Source organism: Armigeres subalbatus, chromosome 2, assembly GCF_024139115.2.
Source record: "Armigeres subalbatus isolate Guangzhou_Male chromosome 2, GZ_Asu_2, whole genome shotgun sequence".
In the NCBI taxonomy this organism is placed as follows: Eukaryota; Metazoa; Arthropoda; class Insecta; order Diptera; family Culicidae; genus Armigeres; species Armigeres subalbatus.
The window spans coordinates 244,394,101-244,409,459 of record NC_085140.1 but is presented as its reverse complement, the minus strand read 5'-3'; the positions used below and the strand labels follow the sequence as shown (position 1 = coordinate 244,409,459).

The 15,359-nt window shown below is 39.4% G+C and overlaps 1 protein-coding gene across 2 annotated transcripts in view; it reads left to right on the top strand.

Annotated features, from left to right (window-relative positions):
• LOC134212023 (ras-GEF domain-containing family member 1B) overlaps nt 1-15,359 on the top strand; it is a 171,425-nt gene that overhangs the window by 47,463 nt on the left and 108,603 nt on the right. For both annotated transcript variants that reach the window (XM_062689515.1, XM_062689514.1), the window contains exon 3: nt 14,451-14,555. In XM_062689515.1, the coding sequence (XP_062545499.1) occupies nt 14,451-14,555 (105 nt within the window). The remainder of the gene's footprint in view (nt 1-14,450; nt 14,556-15,359) is intronic.

Here is a 15,359-nt window from a genome sequence, read left to right as displayed (position 1 = left end):
CCAAGCCACCGCCAACCGGAGCATAAAGCATTAATAAAGGTTTCCTTAACAACTACGGCGCGAGCCGGATTTCTCATTTCAGCTTTTTTGCCGGCTTTTCGGCGGACGTGGATGATAATTTACGAGGCAACCTTTTTGGCTTCTTGGCCAGTGATTGTGCGGTTCCAACATCACCGTTATTCGCCGCAAGTGCCCGGTAATAAAACCGGAAATGTGGGTGTGGATGGAGGCCTTTCATTTATTACGGGCTATGCGGTTCTTGGTAGAAGGATCCTGAATCGACAGCATCAACATTGCTCTACCGGATGCATCTCATAAAATAGGTTTATTTAATGCGCTCTATGCTATTAAATTACATTGCTATTTTATTGCCCTAATTTCCATGCTGCGAGGATAACTATTCTGTGCATGAGTTTCATGCCAGGATTAATAAAACTACTGTAACCTTGTGTATTTATTTTTAATATTACAATATCTTTTGTTGCAACCGATCATTTCAAAGAGAATAATCGGCTATTCACAATTTACATACCTGCTTATGATGTTGTCCGGAGCAAAGCCGAATGTCTTGTTCCAAGTCACTCGTTATTGGGCCGCTAGTCCCCTGTCTCCCTGCACGCTGGCCGCACGCGCATCTTCTTCGATTGCACACAGCCAGCGAGTGCGGGGTCTACCTCGGAGCCAGGTTTTCTGCTTAACATAACTTTTGCTGGTCTCCCTTCCGGTACACACAGCCCACTGTAATCTGCCGCCATTCACCATTTTCCACCACGCCGCCAAGTATTGAGCCCAGTACTTACCGCTCAAAAACTGCGATAATTCGATAGTCTGCATCTTTTAACGTCCATGCTTCATGACCGTCCTCCTTAGCCGTGCGGTAAGACGCGTGGCTACAAAGCAAGACCATGCTGAGGGTGGCGAGAGGGCATAAAAGTATCATCGTGTTAGCACAGACAAACAGACATAACACTCATGAAATTATCATCGTTCACTGATTTACTGGTTAATTTGAATAATCACTAGTTGACCAATCGGTTGCAAGTGGCGCGCGTATCGGATTTGCTCGAGTTTGACATTTTCTCACTAACGCCATTTGGCTCGTGATTTGCCCATCTAACTAAAATCAACAGATGTCGTTAGTGTTTCAACGACGATGGATTTGATGAGTGAATGTTTAATGTGTTATGTCTGTTTGTCTGTGGTGTTAGCCGCATGATTGACGAATGCAACAATGATAGCTTGGCTTAGAAACCTCGCATTTAACAAATGTGGAAGTGCTTAATAAATACTAAACTGCGAGGCGGCAATGTCCCAGTGGGGGATGTAATGCCAATAAGAAGAAGAAGAAGAAGAAGAAGTTTCATGACCGTAGAGAGCTAGTTTTGTCCGTGTATGTAAGCTGCAAGGCTTTAGCTGGCCACGCAAACCGTAGAAAGTTCTAGGACTTGCAGCCGCTAAACGGTTTTCGTCTCGCGGCTAACGTCATTATCACATGTAACGAGTGTTCCAAGATATATGCATTCGTCAACAACCTCAAGTTATATCCCATCTATTTCCACCTCTGGACCAACACCGTTTGGACTGCCACGTTCTGTGCCAGCCACCAAGTATTTAGTTTAAGCTTACCAGATGGTATTCTTTTTGAGGACATGTCCTCCTTTTTCATACATTGTCCTCCCGTCCTCCTTTCAGCAAAAATGTCCTTATTTTGACAAAAGAACCTTAAACATTTATTATAACATACAAACAGCATCCGCAAAAAAACTTTACGTCTTTAGAGTGAATGCATCTAATAGTTTTCGATTGGATCTTGAGGGGTTCTTATTACCTTACCTTAGTTAGTACTTGGACGAAAGCTTTTAAATATAGCTATCAGGTGAAGGTATTATGATGGGCACGACCTTTTGCAGTACTGGGCAAAGCATCCACGGTGTAAAGTTTCTGATTTTGAAGGCAAACTTCTAAGATGGCTTTTCTTTAGCCCTTATTATTTATTTATTTATTAAATACGTAACTCAAGACAAAGAAATCTTATTATGTTACATGATGGTTCAATGTTTCGGAATTACCTTTATTTTTGGAAGAGACCATTCCCCATATCGTTCCAGATCTTTTCGAGGAACACTTGCAAGTGTGGCCCTTGGTTGCCTACCGTAACTAACTCCTAGTCACTTCAAGGCTCTGATCTAGCTCTTAGATTTCTATACCAATGGCTAGGAAAAGGTGGTTTTCTTGGACAAATTTTTTGAAAAAAAAATGTCACTTTTCTGGGCGTTTGGGAACTTCCGGAGTATAAACTACTGCGTACATAGGATCAAATAAAGGTCTTGTGTTGTTCAAAAATATATTATTATTTTGTTTCATTTTGTTATTGTATACCGTTATAGAAGAATGCTATCAGAAAATTTGACAAATATTGTAAGAAATGCGAAAATGTAATATATTAAGAACATTTACATAAAATCAAACAGTAAAAATCATATTTTTTAAATGTCCACCTGTTCTCCAGAGCTTTTAATTGTACCGTCCAGAGCTATTTTGAATAGCAGATTAGAGAGTGCAACGCCCTGCTTCATTGCATCTAACGTCATGAACGAGTCGGATGTCTCACCAGATATTTTGACGCTCGATTTGGATACCTCCAGCGTCGTAGGTATCAGCCTGATAAGCTTTGCCGGAAAACCGCATTTATGCCACAGTTCGTACCATTTCACTGAGTCGTACGCTGCATTGAAATCTACCAACAAATAATGAGTCCGCAAATTGTATTCAGTCTGCTAAACAGAATTCGCGAGATTACCTTGTAGGCAGTATTGAAAAGTGTTATACCTCGATAATTAGCACAATCGAGTCTGTGCCCTTTCTTGCGGATAGGACATATGAGGCCATCAAGTCAGCTCGAAGGCATCATTTCAAATAATTTCAATCACTTAGTGGATCGAATGCTGTTTGGCCGACTAGTTAAAATTTGTTTCCTTACTAAGTGAAGTGAGAAGCGAGATGTTCGAAGTGAATGGTGAACAGCGAGAACTAAGAAGTGAGAAAAGAGATGCTCGAAATAAGTACAAAGCACCATGGACCCCCGATAATTTGAACGGTACCTCATTCAAATTAGCGGGGTTCATTTTTAATTTGAACATCTAGTTACCCTACTCGCATCAGATAAACTGGGGTGGCATCGCGCATCTCGATTCGAACGTATTTCTATCGAGTCGAACATGTTTGGCATTACGGCTTTCTATTCTATCTCGTAAACGACTTATCGTTCGAGTATGCTCGAGGAGGTACAAGAATAACGAGATGTTTTGGCATTATGGAAACGATAGCACACTGAAAAACGACTCAAGTCGAATGAAAAACACTCGTCACCTTTATAGCTTTCGAATGTTTTTCGAGAGTCATTTCATGCTGAAAGTTTTTCATTATATTTGTTATTATTTCTCTACGGAAAGAGAGTAAAGGTTTCATTATTGTATCTTGAAGGAAAGAATGTCATTAGTATACCTACTTTTATAATTTCCAGACAATTTGCAATCCCGAAATCCGCGTAAAAACGTGTATATTCCAAAATTTACGTAGAAATAATTGAGTTAAATAACAATTAATTGCATATTATTCGGCAACTCGGCCGTACGAAAACCATTTTTTTGTTAAATATCTTGGCTGTGCATATGCACAGCATATGTTTTGAAATGGACAAATTGATATGAAATTTGCGAAAAAGAATCCACGTGTCTTGGAGGGACTCGAACCCTCAACCTCCTACTCTCTAGATAGGCGTGATAACCCCTACACAACAAGACCACTTAAAGGTCACGTTTGCGGAAAAGCCATCAGAATCCGAGTACCAACCTCCACCGCGGTTAGCTCTCTTTTTTGCAAATTTAATATCTTTCGGATGCTTGATTTGTCCAATCTCCACATTTGCTTTACTATTGTATATCCACAGCCAAGCGAGTGCACATTGTTAAATAAAAAAACGCCCAAGACATGACCCAAGTGCATTTAACTAAAACACATAGAAACATCAAAGTAATTTACTATCGAATCCTTCTTTAGCTTTACATTATTTAACTCAACATTGGATCAGTGGCATAACTCGAATAAACATAAAACTTATAATTTGTGTCGTAACAATATCTCAATTTACAAAACAATTTGCAACTGCTCAATAAATAATATTGCTTTTTATAGTAATTGAGCACAATTTGCTTGTTTATAAATTAACTGCCAATTCATGCCCTGAAGGATGCCTTTCCAACCAGTGGTGCAATTTATCAACAATGCCTGCTGAGTGTGATTCTTTTGTTTTGTATTTTTCTCTGCTCCTCGTTGTCTAATATTGTACTGCGACTGAATGAAGTCGAACGAAATACATAATGCCGCGTTTTTTTCGAAACGAATGAAAAAACGTACGAATCGAGTGATTCGATTCGAGATGCGCAATGTCACCCCTGGTTTCTGGCTGCTCTATTTGCTGGCCTGTTTCGATTCTGCGTCACGCGTGTTTGACTGTGACTGCGTGTTTCACTATGTTTCATTTTTCGTTTCTCGATTCCACGTGCTGAATGACATTTGAACTATTTTAAAAAGTTTTTTTTAAAAAGTGTTCAGATTAGAAGCGGTCATATTACCAGGGGTCCACGGTAGTGAGAAGTGAGTATTGAAAAACGGAAGTAAGTTTTGAGTAGTGAGATGTGTGCATGTGAGTGCACTCATTCCGCACTTCTCACTTCGCACATCGCACTTCTCACTTCGCTCTTCTCATTTCTCGATTTTCATTTTTCACTTCTCTTATCTCATTTCTCACTTATCACTTTTAACTTTTCAATACATACTTTGCACTTCGAATTTCTCACTTTCAACTTCTCACTTCTCATTTCTCACTTACGCTTCTCACTTCTTACTTCGGACTTCTCACTTCTCATTTCTCACTTCTTACTTCGGACTTCTCACTTCTCATTTCGCACTTTTCACTTCACTTTCACTCCCTTCTAACTTCTTGACACATTCCGCCGTGACGTTACAACGTTTTGACGTACCTTTAAATGTTTTTTTGGAGAAATCTTGCATAAAACATCAGTAAACATATGCATATTATTACATATTCTGAATCCTTATAAAATTTCAGATCGAATAGATATATTAACACCGAATATGTGTATGAAAATGGCTTTCTGGGATGCAATTTGCTGCGTGACGTTACAACGTGCGTGAATTCCTGATTTTGTACCTTGACTTAAACACGGTTAATTCTCTGCTCTGGTCGTTATTTTGCTCCAAAAATAATGAACACCTTTAAAATATATGAGGATAATGGATGACCCTATGGGGTAATATGCCCAAAAAACGGACTAAGTTCGTTCTATTCGACATGAACATTTCGTGATGTTACAACGCAAGGTGCTCTAAAAACAGGTTTTTCAAAGCGTTGTAACGTCACGAAAAAGTATACCACTTTAAAATCAATTTTAACATGAGTTTTCAATCCATAGTGTATGGTATTGTACCAAAGTGAAAAAGATATAATGTCCGATACTGTATTAAGTTGATCAATGGCACGGAGCGTTAATTCCAATGCCCAAATTATCAAACTGGAACTCATGTTTTGGCTTCTTTGTAAGATTTAACCGAGTAGAAACAAAAAGCTGATCGTTCAAGCATAATACACAGTGTTTTGTTTGGTCTTATGTCAAAATTTCGGCATAGCTAAAATTGAAAATTTTATGAAAAATGCATTTGAAATCTAAAATTTTATTATAATAGTAGAAGCACGTGTGTATAATTAGACTTTATATTCCAAACGCTCGCTTTGATGCTTGGGTTTTTCAAATGCCAAATTTCTTGAAAGTAACTGCAATAGCAGAACTAGTTCTGATTGTCTATTCCACGTGAAATACAAGATACTTCAAGAAATTTTACATTAGTTATCTGATAAGTACATTGTTTATCAACACCATCGTTGAAGAATTTTATTTAGCTTTGTCACATTTCATTTGGTATCAGACGCAAGAACGTACATAGTCACTCTCAAATCTCAATGCGGTTTGAGGTTTCTTAGCCCCGGGAGGCTATGGATACAACCGCAACAACTTACTAACGCCCTGACTTCTACACCAAGAAATTTCACATTGATGATTGCATAGTACTGTTCCTATCTAAACTGGTACCTTTGGACCTCTGGGGGCAGTATTTCTTTCCGCAAATTTCAAAAACCTGGCTGAGCTCTAGTTGATCATGTATCGTGTGCGCGATATTTCAGAATAAATATTTCAACACGGGGAGACCCAATGAGCTCATTAAGATTTGAAAATAGACCTTTTTTGTTCATCATTAAATAGACCTAAATCAGATGACTTACGACAGATTATTTATTGATTAGTTTCATTATTTTTAAGCATATATCGAAGAAGTCGTTCATGACTTTATTGCTTCTACATGTAGGGTAACTGTACCAGATTAGGCCATGTTCCTAATTTGGCCAGTTTCGCGTATAACTGCGAAACTAAAGAAATTTTCGATGGTTTTATTTGCATAACAGTAGAAATGTCGCTTTTTTATTTATTTATTTATTTACCGACGTGTCACCCCATAGCAAATAATTCAAATTTGCTGCCCACGACGCCATGATGAAAAATCATCATACACTACCGCCAATCTCATAATGGCTCGCGAAGTTTTCGTAGCTCAGCCACCAACCTACGTGTATCAACATTGCATCGGAGTTGTGTATTAACTCCTTAGATAGTAGTGATCGCCCGCAAAAGTAAATAAACGTTAAAAATCAGAAGGGTTGTGTACAAGACACGACCGCTCGACGTAAACTACGTAAAACCTCTTAGTGCAATGGGAATCGTAATATTATATGAACATTAGGTTGTATACATGACACAATAGCGAATTTCAACCAAAAATTATCTTAAACTGTTTTCAGAACAAACATTTTTCTCAATCACCACCGACGACCATACAGATGTTACTTGGACCGCTACCGGCGCAGCCATCGTCTCAAGTCAATTCAAAAAGCTGCTCTCACGCGCGCGTTTGCGGTTTTGCTTGAAATCATCGTGCGGTTGTCATCAGCATCGGCAGCGTTCAATAGAATTTGTTTAATTTTTTTAGTAGAACAGGTTTGTCGACAGCGAGTTAAAATGAGGAGAAAATTGCATTTCCACAATTCTGCTGTCACCGACGACAGCCACTCAATGATTTTCCGCTTATTTGCTACATACGTCAATGTGAATAATTTACTGCAACAACTACCAGTCGACGGCCGCCAATGGCCGCAAGACACGACTATGCACAGGAAAAATGAAGCGGTAGGCCAAAAGGTGCGTGCGTTACAGCAATCTGATGTCCGTGTTGGGGATGCATGAACGGAGTTGGTTAGTTCTGAATCTTTTACCAGACGTGAAAGAACTAAAATTTTCAATAGTTTTACGTTGATAATCAATAGTTTTAAAACTATTAACGAATTGGTGGAAAGTTTCCGAATCTATTGATAATAAAATCTCGAAAATTTATCGAAAAATAAAGTCGCTATTAACTTTTGAAATCTTACATGATTTCGTGACGGTCCCCAATTTGGAAATTTTCATTTGGCACCCAGTATCCGAGGCTTCCTCTTAGACGTAGTTTACGTCAAATTGCTGGCAAATTAATTCTTTTGTGTAAAATGGTGATTCTGAAAAATCATAATCTTGAGAGAAAATTTCACTTGACAACAACTGATGCCATCCATACGAATACATATTTGCAGCACCTACGATGCGCGCCCGTAATTGTGCTGCTGGAATAACAAAACCGAATAAGAATTTCACTGCCACTGAAGCCATCTCCCTCCGACGCGCGCTCGTGATTCTGCTACGGACGGCAGGCAACTTTATGGCGTCGCCAAGCGGTTAATTTTCACTTTGAATAAAATTCGCCTCGCCTCAATCTTCCTTTGTGTAGAATGGTGGCCCTGAGAAGAACCGATTGATTCCCCAAATATGTCGACGACGACCACACGATCCACGACACGGGCTGGAATTCGCTCAGCAACTCTGCCGATGCTGGGACCGCTCTCCACGACATTTCAAATGAAAAGCCTCGCGCGCGGGGGAAAGCAGTTTTCTTATAATGAATAAAGATGGCTCATTAGTCCCGCCTCTTTGTTGTCCGGTATGACTGCAAATATTGTGTAACCGAATCGCTCACCAAAGGGGCGTGGCTACAGGTTTAACTTGATTGATCACAATAAAGCAGCTCTTTCGCGCGCGCGAGCCATTTCGTTCGAGATGTCGCGAAAAGCAGATCGGCGTTGAGAGAGAGGCGTTGCAATAAATTTATTCGCAGACGATGGCTGAAAATTTCTTCACTATGGTCAGGTCTTCATTGGTTTGGCTGGTGTCGGTGAAAAGTTAAATTTTTCTCAAGATTCTGAGATGAATTGATGAGTGCGGTTCATAGATTCTGTGCGAAATCATGCGCGCAACAGTTTGAATTCATGGTTTTACACAGATTTTGTGAACTCCACTCAAACAACATAAATTGGGATGTCAGAAAATCAAGTACATATCACAACACAATCTTTCTTCTACCAAAATATTTGGTGGCCCTGAAAAAAGGCCGTTTGTTTCTGTTGGCATGAAGCCATTTGAAGTGATGTTCATCGCGTGCCGGTGAATGTAATCACCTAGGTGATATCTTTGATAATGGTGGTCCTTCGACGTGACGTCTGTCGGGTTGGTCCGTTGAAAGTGATGTTGAGCACTGCTGACCAGTAAACATACACCAACGGCAGGAAAATAGTTGAACTGCTGAATGTCCAGGCAAGAAAAAACATCCTTCGGTGGGCGTCACATGGAGCATCAAAACTCACAGTACATGAATTGCTTTATTGATTACTCTTCCGCGCGCGCGAGCCATTTCGTTCAAGATGTCGCGGAGAGCAGACCGTGGTACCACCTTCGGCATCGGCGGAGCTCCTACCCCTACCGGAAATTTTATTCCCGGCGATGGTGTGGGTCGCGCGGTCGTCGTCATTGACATTAGCAGCGCTCAGATTAAATTTTCTTGTATGAAGTAGGGGGAATAACGGCTTTGACATGTTTTGTTCTATTATTGTCAGGGGGTTTTTATTGGCCAAATTTTTATGAAATTTGGCCACAATATTCTTTGATATGCAAAGAATGTTTAGGCCAATTTCGAGCATAATTAGTTACAGAAAACCCCCCTGACAATAATAGAACAAAACCTGCAAAAGCCGTAATTTCCCCTACTAACGATTGGCTACCATCAATGACAGTAGCTCTTAAGTCACAACTTGAGGCGAGATGAATTTTGATCAAACTTAATTGCTTGATGATAGCAGATTGTTTTCCGTCGGTAGTAGAATCACGAGAGCACGATTCAGAGAAAGACTTATAATTTTTGCAGCTTCTCCGTTTGACGCGCGCTCGTGATTCTACATACATACAGAAAACATACGATGATTCAACTCATCCATGGGTTTTTAGGTGCTGAAATGTCACGCGCGCGCGGGAGAGCAGTTTTCTTATAATCAATAAAGATACATCATTAGTCCCGCCTCTTTGTTTTCCGGTATGGCTACAAATATTGTGTAACTGTCACACACTCACCAAAGGGGCGTGGCTAAAGGTTCAACTTTATTAATTACAAAAAGCAGCTCTTTCGCGCGCGCGAGCCATTTCGTTCTAGATGTCGCGGAGAGCAGACCGTGGTACCACCTTCGGCGTCGGCGAAGTTCCTACCGGAAATTTTATTCCCGGCGATGGTGTGGGTCGCGCGGTCGTCGTCATTAACATTAGCAACGCTCAGATTAAATTTTCTTGTGAAGTAGGGGGAATGACGGCTTTGGCAGGTTTTGTTCTATTATTGTCAGGGGGTTTTTGTTGGCCAAATTTTATGAAATTTGGCCACAATAGTCTCTGATATGCAAAACATGTTTAGGCCAAATTTGAGCATAATTAGTTACAGTTACTCCCCTGACAATAATAGAACCTGCCAAAGCCGTAATTTCCCCTACGATTGGCTACCATCAATGAAAGTAGCTCTTAAGTCACAACTTGAGGCGAGATGAATTTTGATCAAAGTAAAACTTAATTGCTTGGTGATGGCAGATTGTTATCCGTCGGTAGCTGAATCACGAGATCACGATTCAGAGAAAGACTTATAATTTTAGTAGATAGTCATCCATGCGAATACATATTTGCAGCTTCTCCGTTTGACGCGCGCTCGTGATTCTACATACATACAGAAAACATACGATGATTCTACTTATCCATAAGTTTTTAGGTGCTGAGTTGGGCTTGATTTGAATCGTCCATGAGTTTTTACCACAACAAACCAAACCAATTTTTGTGACAGTCTCGAATTTGGAAATTTCCGTTTTAAACCCTGTATCTGAGTCTTCCCTTTAGACGTAGTTTACGTCAAAACATCTGTAGCAAACATCAATACTGACGCCATACAATTTTCTTCAGTCATAATCAATTGTTTGCATGGTCTCCTTCCGATACTTGCTTGGGATTCAACTACCGACGTTAGCGTTGCGCTTTGAATAAAGTTCATCTCGGAACCGATTTCTTTTTCAATCATCAACAGGAAAAATACAAAATTAGAGTCTCGCGGGAAAATTTCATGTTGTGCCGACAACATCCAAATCGTTGCAAACGCCACATTATTGAATAAATTGCTGTAGCAATCTTCCGATGACAGCCTATGCTCGGACCGGCACTAATGCTATGATTCCGCTACCGATGCCAAACAATTATGCTTTGTTCTATGAAGAAAGTTCGTCTAATATCAACATTCTCAATCACTAAAATCATATAACTCCGAATTACGCTAGAAAATTTCACCGAAAAATTTTCCAGTTCCTAACGGTTGCACTTTAGGAAAATTATTTCAACTTAACCTTCCTCCCAAATATAATGATGGTCCTGAAAAGAACCGATTAATTTCCACTTATGTGCCTTATTAACAGCAGCCACTGGGCCATCCGATGATACGGCTCAACGAACGCCGTCGACTGCCAGATCCGCCGAAGATGGGACACGGATAAAAATGATGTACTGCTGCTTTCAAGACCGCCACCACCACCGACCGAAAAAAATTTCGTCCGCACCACCACCGCTGAGACAGCCGTTGTCACTGGGACCGCTTCTGGACGCCCTGGTCCGCTCGCCGTGACATCCAGAATGAAAATGACGCGCGCACGCGAAACACGGTGCTTTTTATACACAGGAAAAACGAACCAGTGGATCAAAAGGCCCGTACCTTACTACAATCTGATGTCCGTGTTGGGGATTTATGAACAGAACTGAATTTTTCACCCGGTTTGGAAAGAAATAACGTTTTCAATAGTTTAACGTTGATAATCAACAGTATCAATAGAATTAGCAAATTGCTGGAGAGTTTCTGAATCGATTGATAAGCAAATGTCGAAAATCCATCGAAAGATAAAGACGCTATTAGCGTTTGAAATCTATCCTAATTTCGTGACGGTCTCGAATTTGGAAATTTCGGTTTTACACCCTGTATCTGAGTCTTCCCCTTAGACGTAGTTTACGTCAAAAGTGGGGGACAATCAGAGAGCGCCAGTGACACGTCGGTCCGCCGGTTGTTGTACTGTGGGCAAACAGATTTTTCACTTGTCCTGCCTATACTGACGGAAATGGGTGAGATCGCCGAAATACTGCTTCACCCTATGTCACATTGATTAAAAATTTGCTTTCTGTATTTATGTTGATATGTTCAACCTGTAGCTAAACACAAATTGAGCCAATTTGTCCGGATATCTTACAAGCTCCATAGGCTTTATGATGAATATTTTTCCGTGACGTTACAACGCAAACTTCACCTAGATGAAACTCAGGCTATTTACTACCGATTTTATGTCTATTACCACCAAAACAAAGCTTTTTTCGAGTACAAAGAGCATACGAAATTTTAAATTCGAGGCTTATATGTACTTTTCAGAAAATTTAAACAGTCCGTTTTTCGTGACGTTACAACGCTTTTTTGTGAAAGATTTCACCTTGTCAAAATTCATATTTCTTACAATTTTAAATCAGATTTTACATAGGGTACTGATTGTATACTTTTTCATCTTTGAATAGGTGAGAACAGAGTGCAAATTGGTGCATCAGAACCCAAATTACAGTCATTTTGGGAAAATATGTCTAAACAGCCGTGACTCTTCATCACTGTCAATTATACTAATTGTTAGTCAAAAACTTATTTTAAGCTAAACTATTATCATACCAAATATTTTATTTGATGATTTAGGTATTGGAAAATATGGGAAACACATAGATAATGTCAAAAATTGAGTTTGAAAAATTGGTGCTCCGGTGGACCTGTCCGAAGAATGTGTCTCTTACTATATCCTGCATGTAACTGTTTCTGACAACATCAAATAAGCGAGGTGAAAATGCATTGGAAAAATAGTTCGACTTAGAGAACATCGAGTGAGGGAGATATCGACTTACAGAGGGAACGTAGTATGCTAGATTTAAGGGACTTTTAATTTCATCAAGATAGGGAACAACATCGAATTACAGAATATCGAGTTAGGGAGAGTTCACTGTAGTTAATGAATTTCAATAAAAACTTAACATTCTTGGGTAATCCAATTATAAATCTGTTGAAAACCAGGAAGTTTTATTATAGTTATTCATAAGACAATGCTATGACCAAAAGATATGGCGTTATAACTGTAGTCGAAATTGGTTTCTTCAAGATAATGATAAGATCACTTTTAGATCAACTTTTGAAGCATTCGACGTTTGTGGATTCAATAGATGATTTATTATGGTTTTGAAGACAGCAGTTAGCGTATTAATAAAGTTAATCTTGTGGAATTAAACAAAACACTGATGAAAACGTTATAAACTCAAATATAAACTGCAATATAAATTCAAATATAAGTGCAGTCTTGAAATCGTAACTTGGGAAATCTGAAATTTGAAATCTAATAATTCTGTATTGGTTTCATACAGTATCTTATGTACATATTAATCACATGGCAGATACTGCAAATATTTCACATTATTTCCTCAAAGATTAAAAGTCTCAAACTATTGAGAGACGAGATCAACTATTGCGAAAGATGCACAAAAACGGATTTCCAACCAAACTCGTGCCTGTTATTTAACATCGCTTTGGAACCGTTTTAAACGAAAGGCAGTGCTCGACTCGAGGGGCACGACTTTCATAATATAGATAAAGCAAACATAAGACTTAGAGGGGAAGCTAAGCGAATCATACCAATGATCAACACATCGAAGACAAGGTGAAATATTTTAAAGAGAAGATAATGTTTGGCCACTTACCACGAGTTTGACGAGATCGAAAACATCCAGTCAGAAATGTTACCAGATCGAGAGACCCGGATTTAATAATGGTATTCAAACCTGCTCTTCTTTAAACGCCTTCATTGACGAGACTCTTTTTAACACCACCTTAAAAAAAAAGAGGCGTTTAATTTTGATACAAATAATTAAGTTTGCCATTTTAAGTGTTTTTTATGAGATATTGCGAAAAAAGATTCGGCTGCTGGTGGGACTTGAACCCACTCTATTCCATTAAGCACATGGACGTATTACCAATTATACAACAGCTGCCCTTGCGAGAAGTTGTTCCATAACCAGATAGGATATCAATCGATTCCCCGTATCCTTTTTCGCAATATCTCATAAAAAAATACTTCAAAATGGTAAACCTAACTAGGGTTACAGCTCCTGGACTTCATCTTATAGCTCCTATATTCATCCCACGAAAAACAAAGCAATGAAAAGATATTTGATTTGTTTCTTATTTTTGTGATTTTTTTCAGCAGTGAGCAGGCATGTTAGCAAAAAGAAATGACGAAATAGGTGCCGTATTTCTTTGTTTCGCGATGAGATGAATATATGTTCAGTGAGATGGAAAATGCAACAGTTCCCCTATCTGTATCAAAATTAAACATCTTTTCCAAAAAAAGTAAAAATCTGACTTCCCTCAGAAGTAATCAATCAAGAAATTTAAAAAAATATTTTCAGATTCTACGAATTATTTCACTCATAGACGAAGTATTTCAAGAGTTATACGTGTAAGAGGGTATCCAGATTTTGTCGCGAACAAGCCTTATAACATAAGTATAAATGAAGAACAGTATTTCTGCTTCAATTTCATGTTTTATAGCCGATGGATAAAACAAATAGTACATAATAATAAAATTTTTTACGAGAACTATCAGTTATAGACCTGCAATATTCCGATTTCCCCTATTTGAGTCGAAGCTATGATGTGATAGATCTATTTTAGTACTTAAGAGGTGGAATTTCCCACTTTATTTTTTGTGACACTCACTTCTAATAGTTTGATGGATCATTACAAAAGCGCCTGAAAGCATCTGATAACAAACCACATTAATTAACCTCGTGTCTTCTCCAATTTTCCAGGCATTATCATCCGTATTGTATGACGCAACAGATGACACAATCGTGATATCGGTGAAATCATCGGAACAACCAGAAGTATGCTGTGAAAGCACGCCCACACTCGCTGTAAGTATTTATAAACCCACCACCATTCCCCGAAGGCAAACGGGTTTTGTTCCCATCCAACTTGCGCGGCAGCAAATTATTTCACCACCTCAGGCACTCGGTATTCGTTAGTAAGCGACAAATGACAGGCTCCTTCGACATTTCCCCGCTCGTACTTCGAACGGCGGCGAATCGTTTTTGCCATAGAGCATAATATCGATTTTAAACTCAACGAAAATGCCATTCTCCATGGACAGATAGAACTCGAATCCAAGTTTCGAATTCAATTTGGAACATTGTTAAATGTTTGTGCCTCAGGACCGTAATCCATAATAAGGGAGTAGAAAACTTTCATAACACAACGCCTCATGATAGACATAACCCATCAAGGAGGGTGAGTAAATAACACAAATGGGAATGAACCAAGTTGTGCCGCGCCGGGCCTTGATGAAATTCTTGCTCAAACGTCGGAAAAAGGGTAAAAACCGAAGAACGAAACGCCATAGCCCCAAGCCACTGTTGGACTGACAATTCCAGAAATATTGCATCTTTTCTTGCTTGGTGTAATCCTTCAAAGTGAGTGGCAGCGCTAGAGAAAGCACAACCTAGCCCAGGAATGGATTATGATCGAAAAGAAGTCCACTCCAGAAATGCTTGGGGACATGTCGGTGGACGTCAGGTCAGCTATGGTTCCATTCTTTCCAATGTCATCGCGTCGTCGCATGGCTATTGACCATCGTCAGACTATGAACTTACCAATATAATAGTGACACATGAGTTGATGGATTTCATTTAGCAGTCAGTGGTTCGCTCAGCGCTCATCAC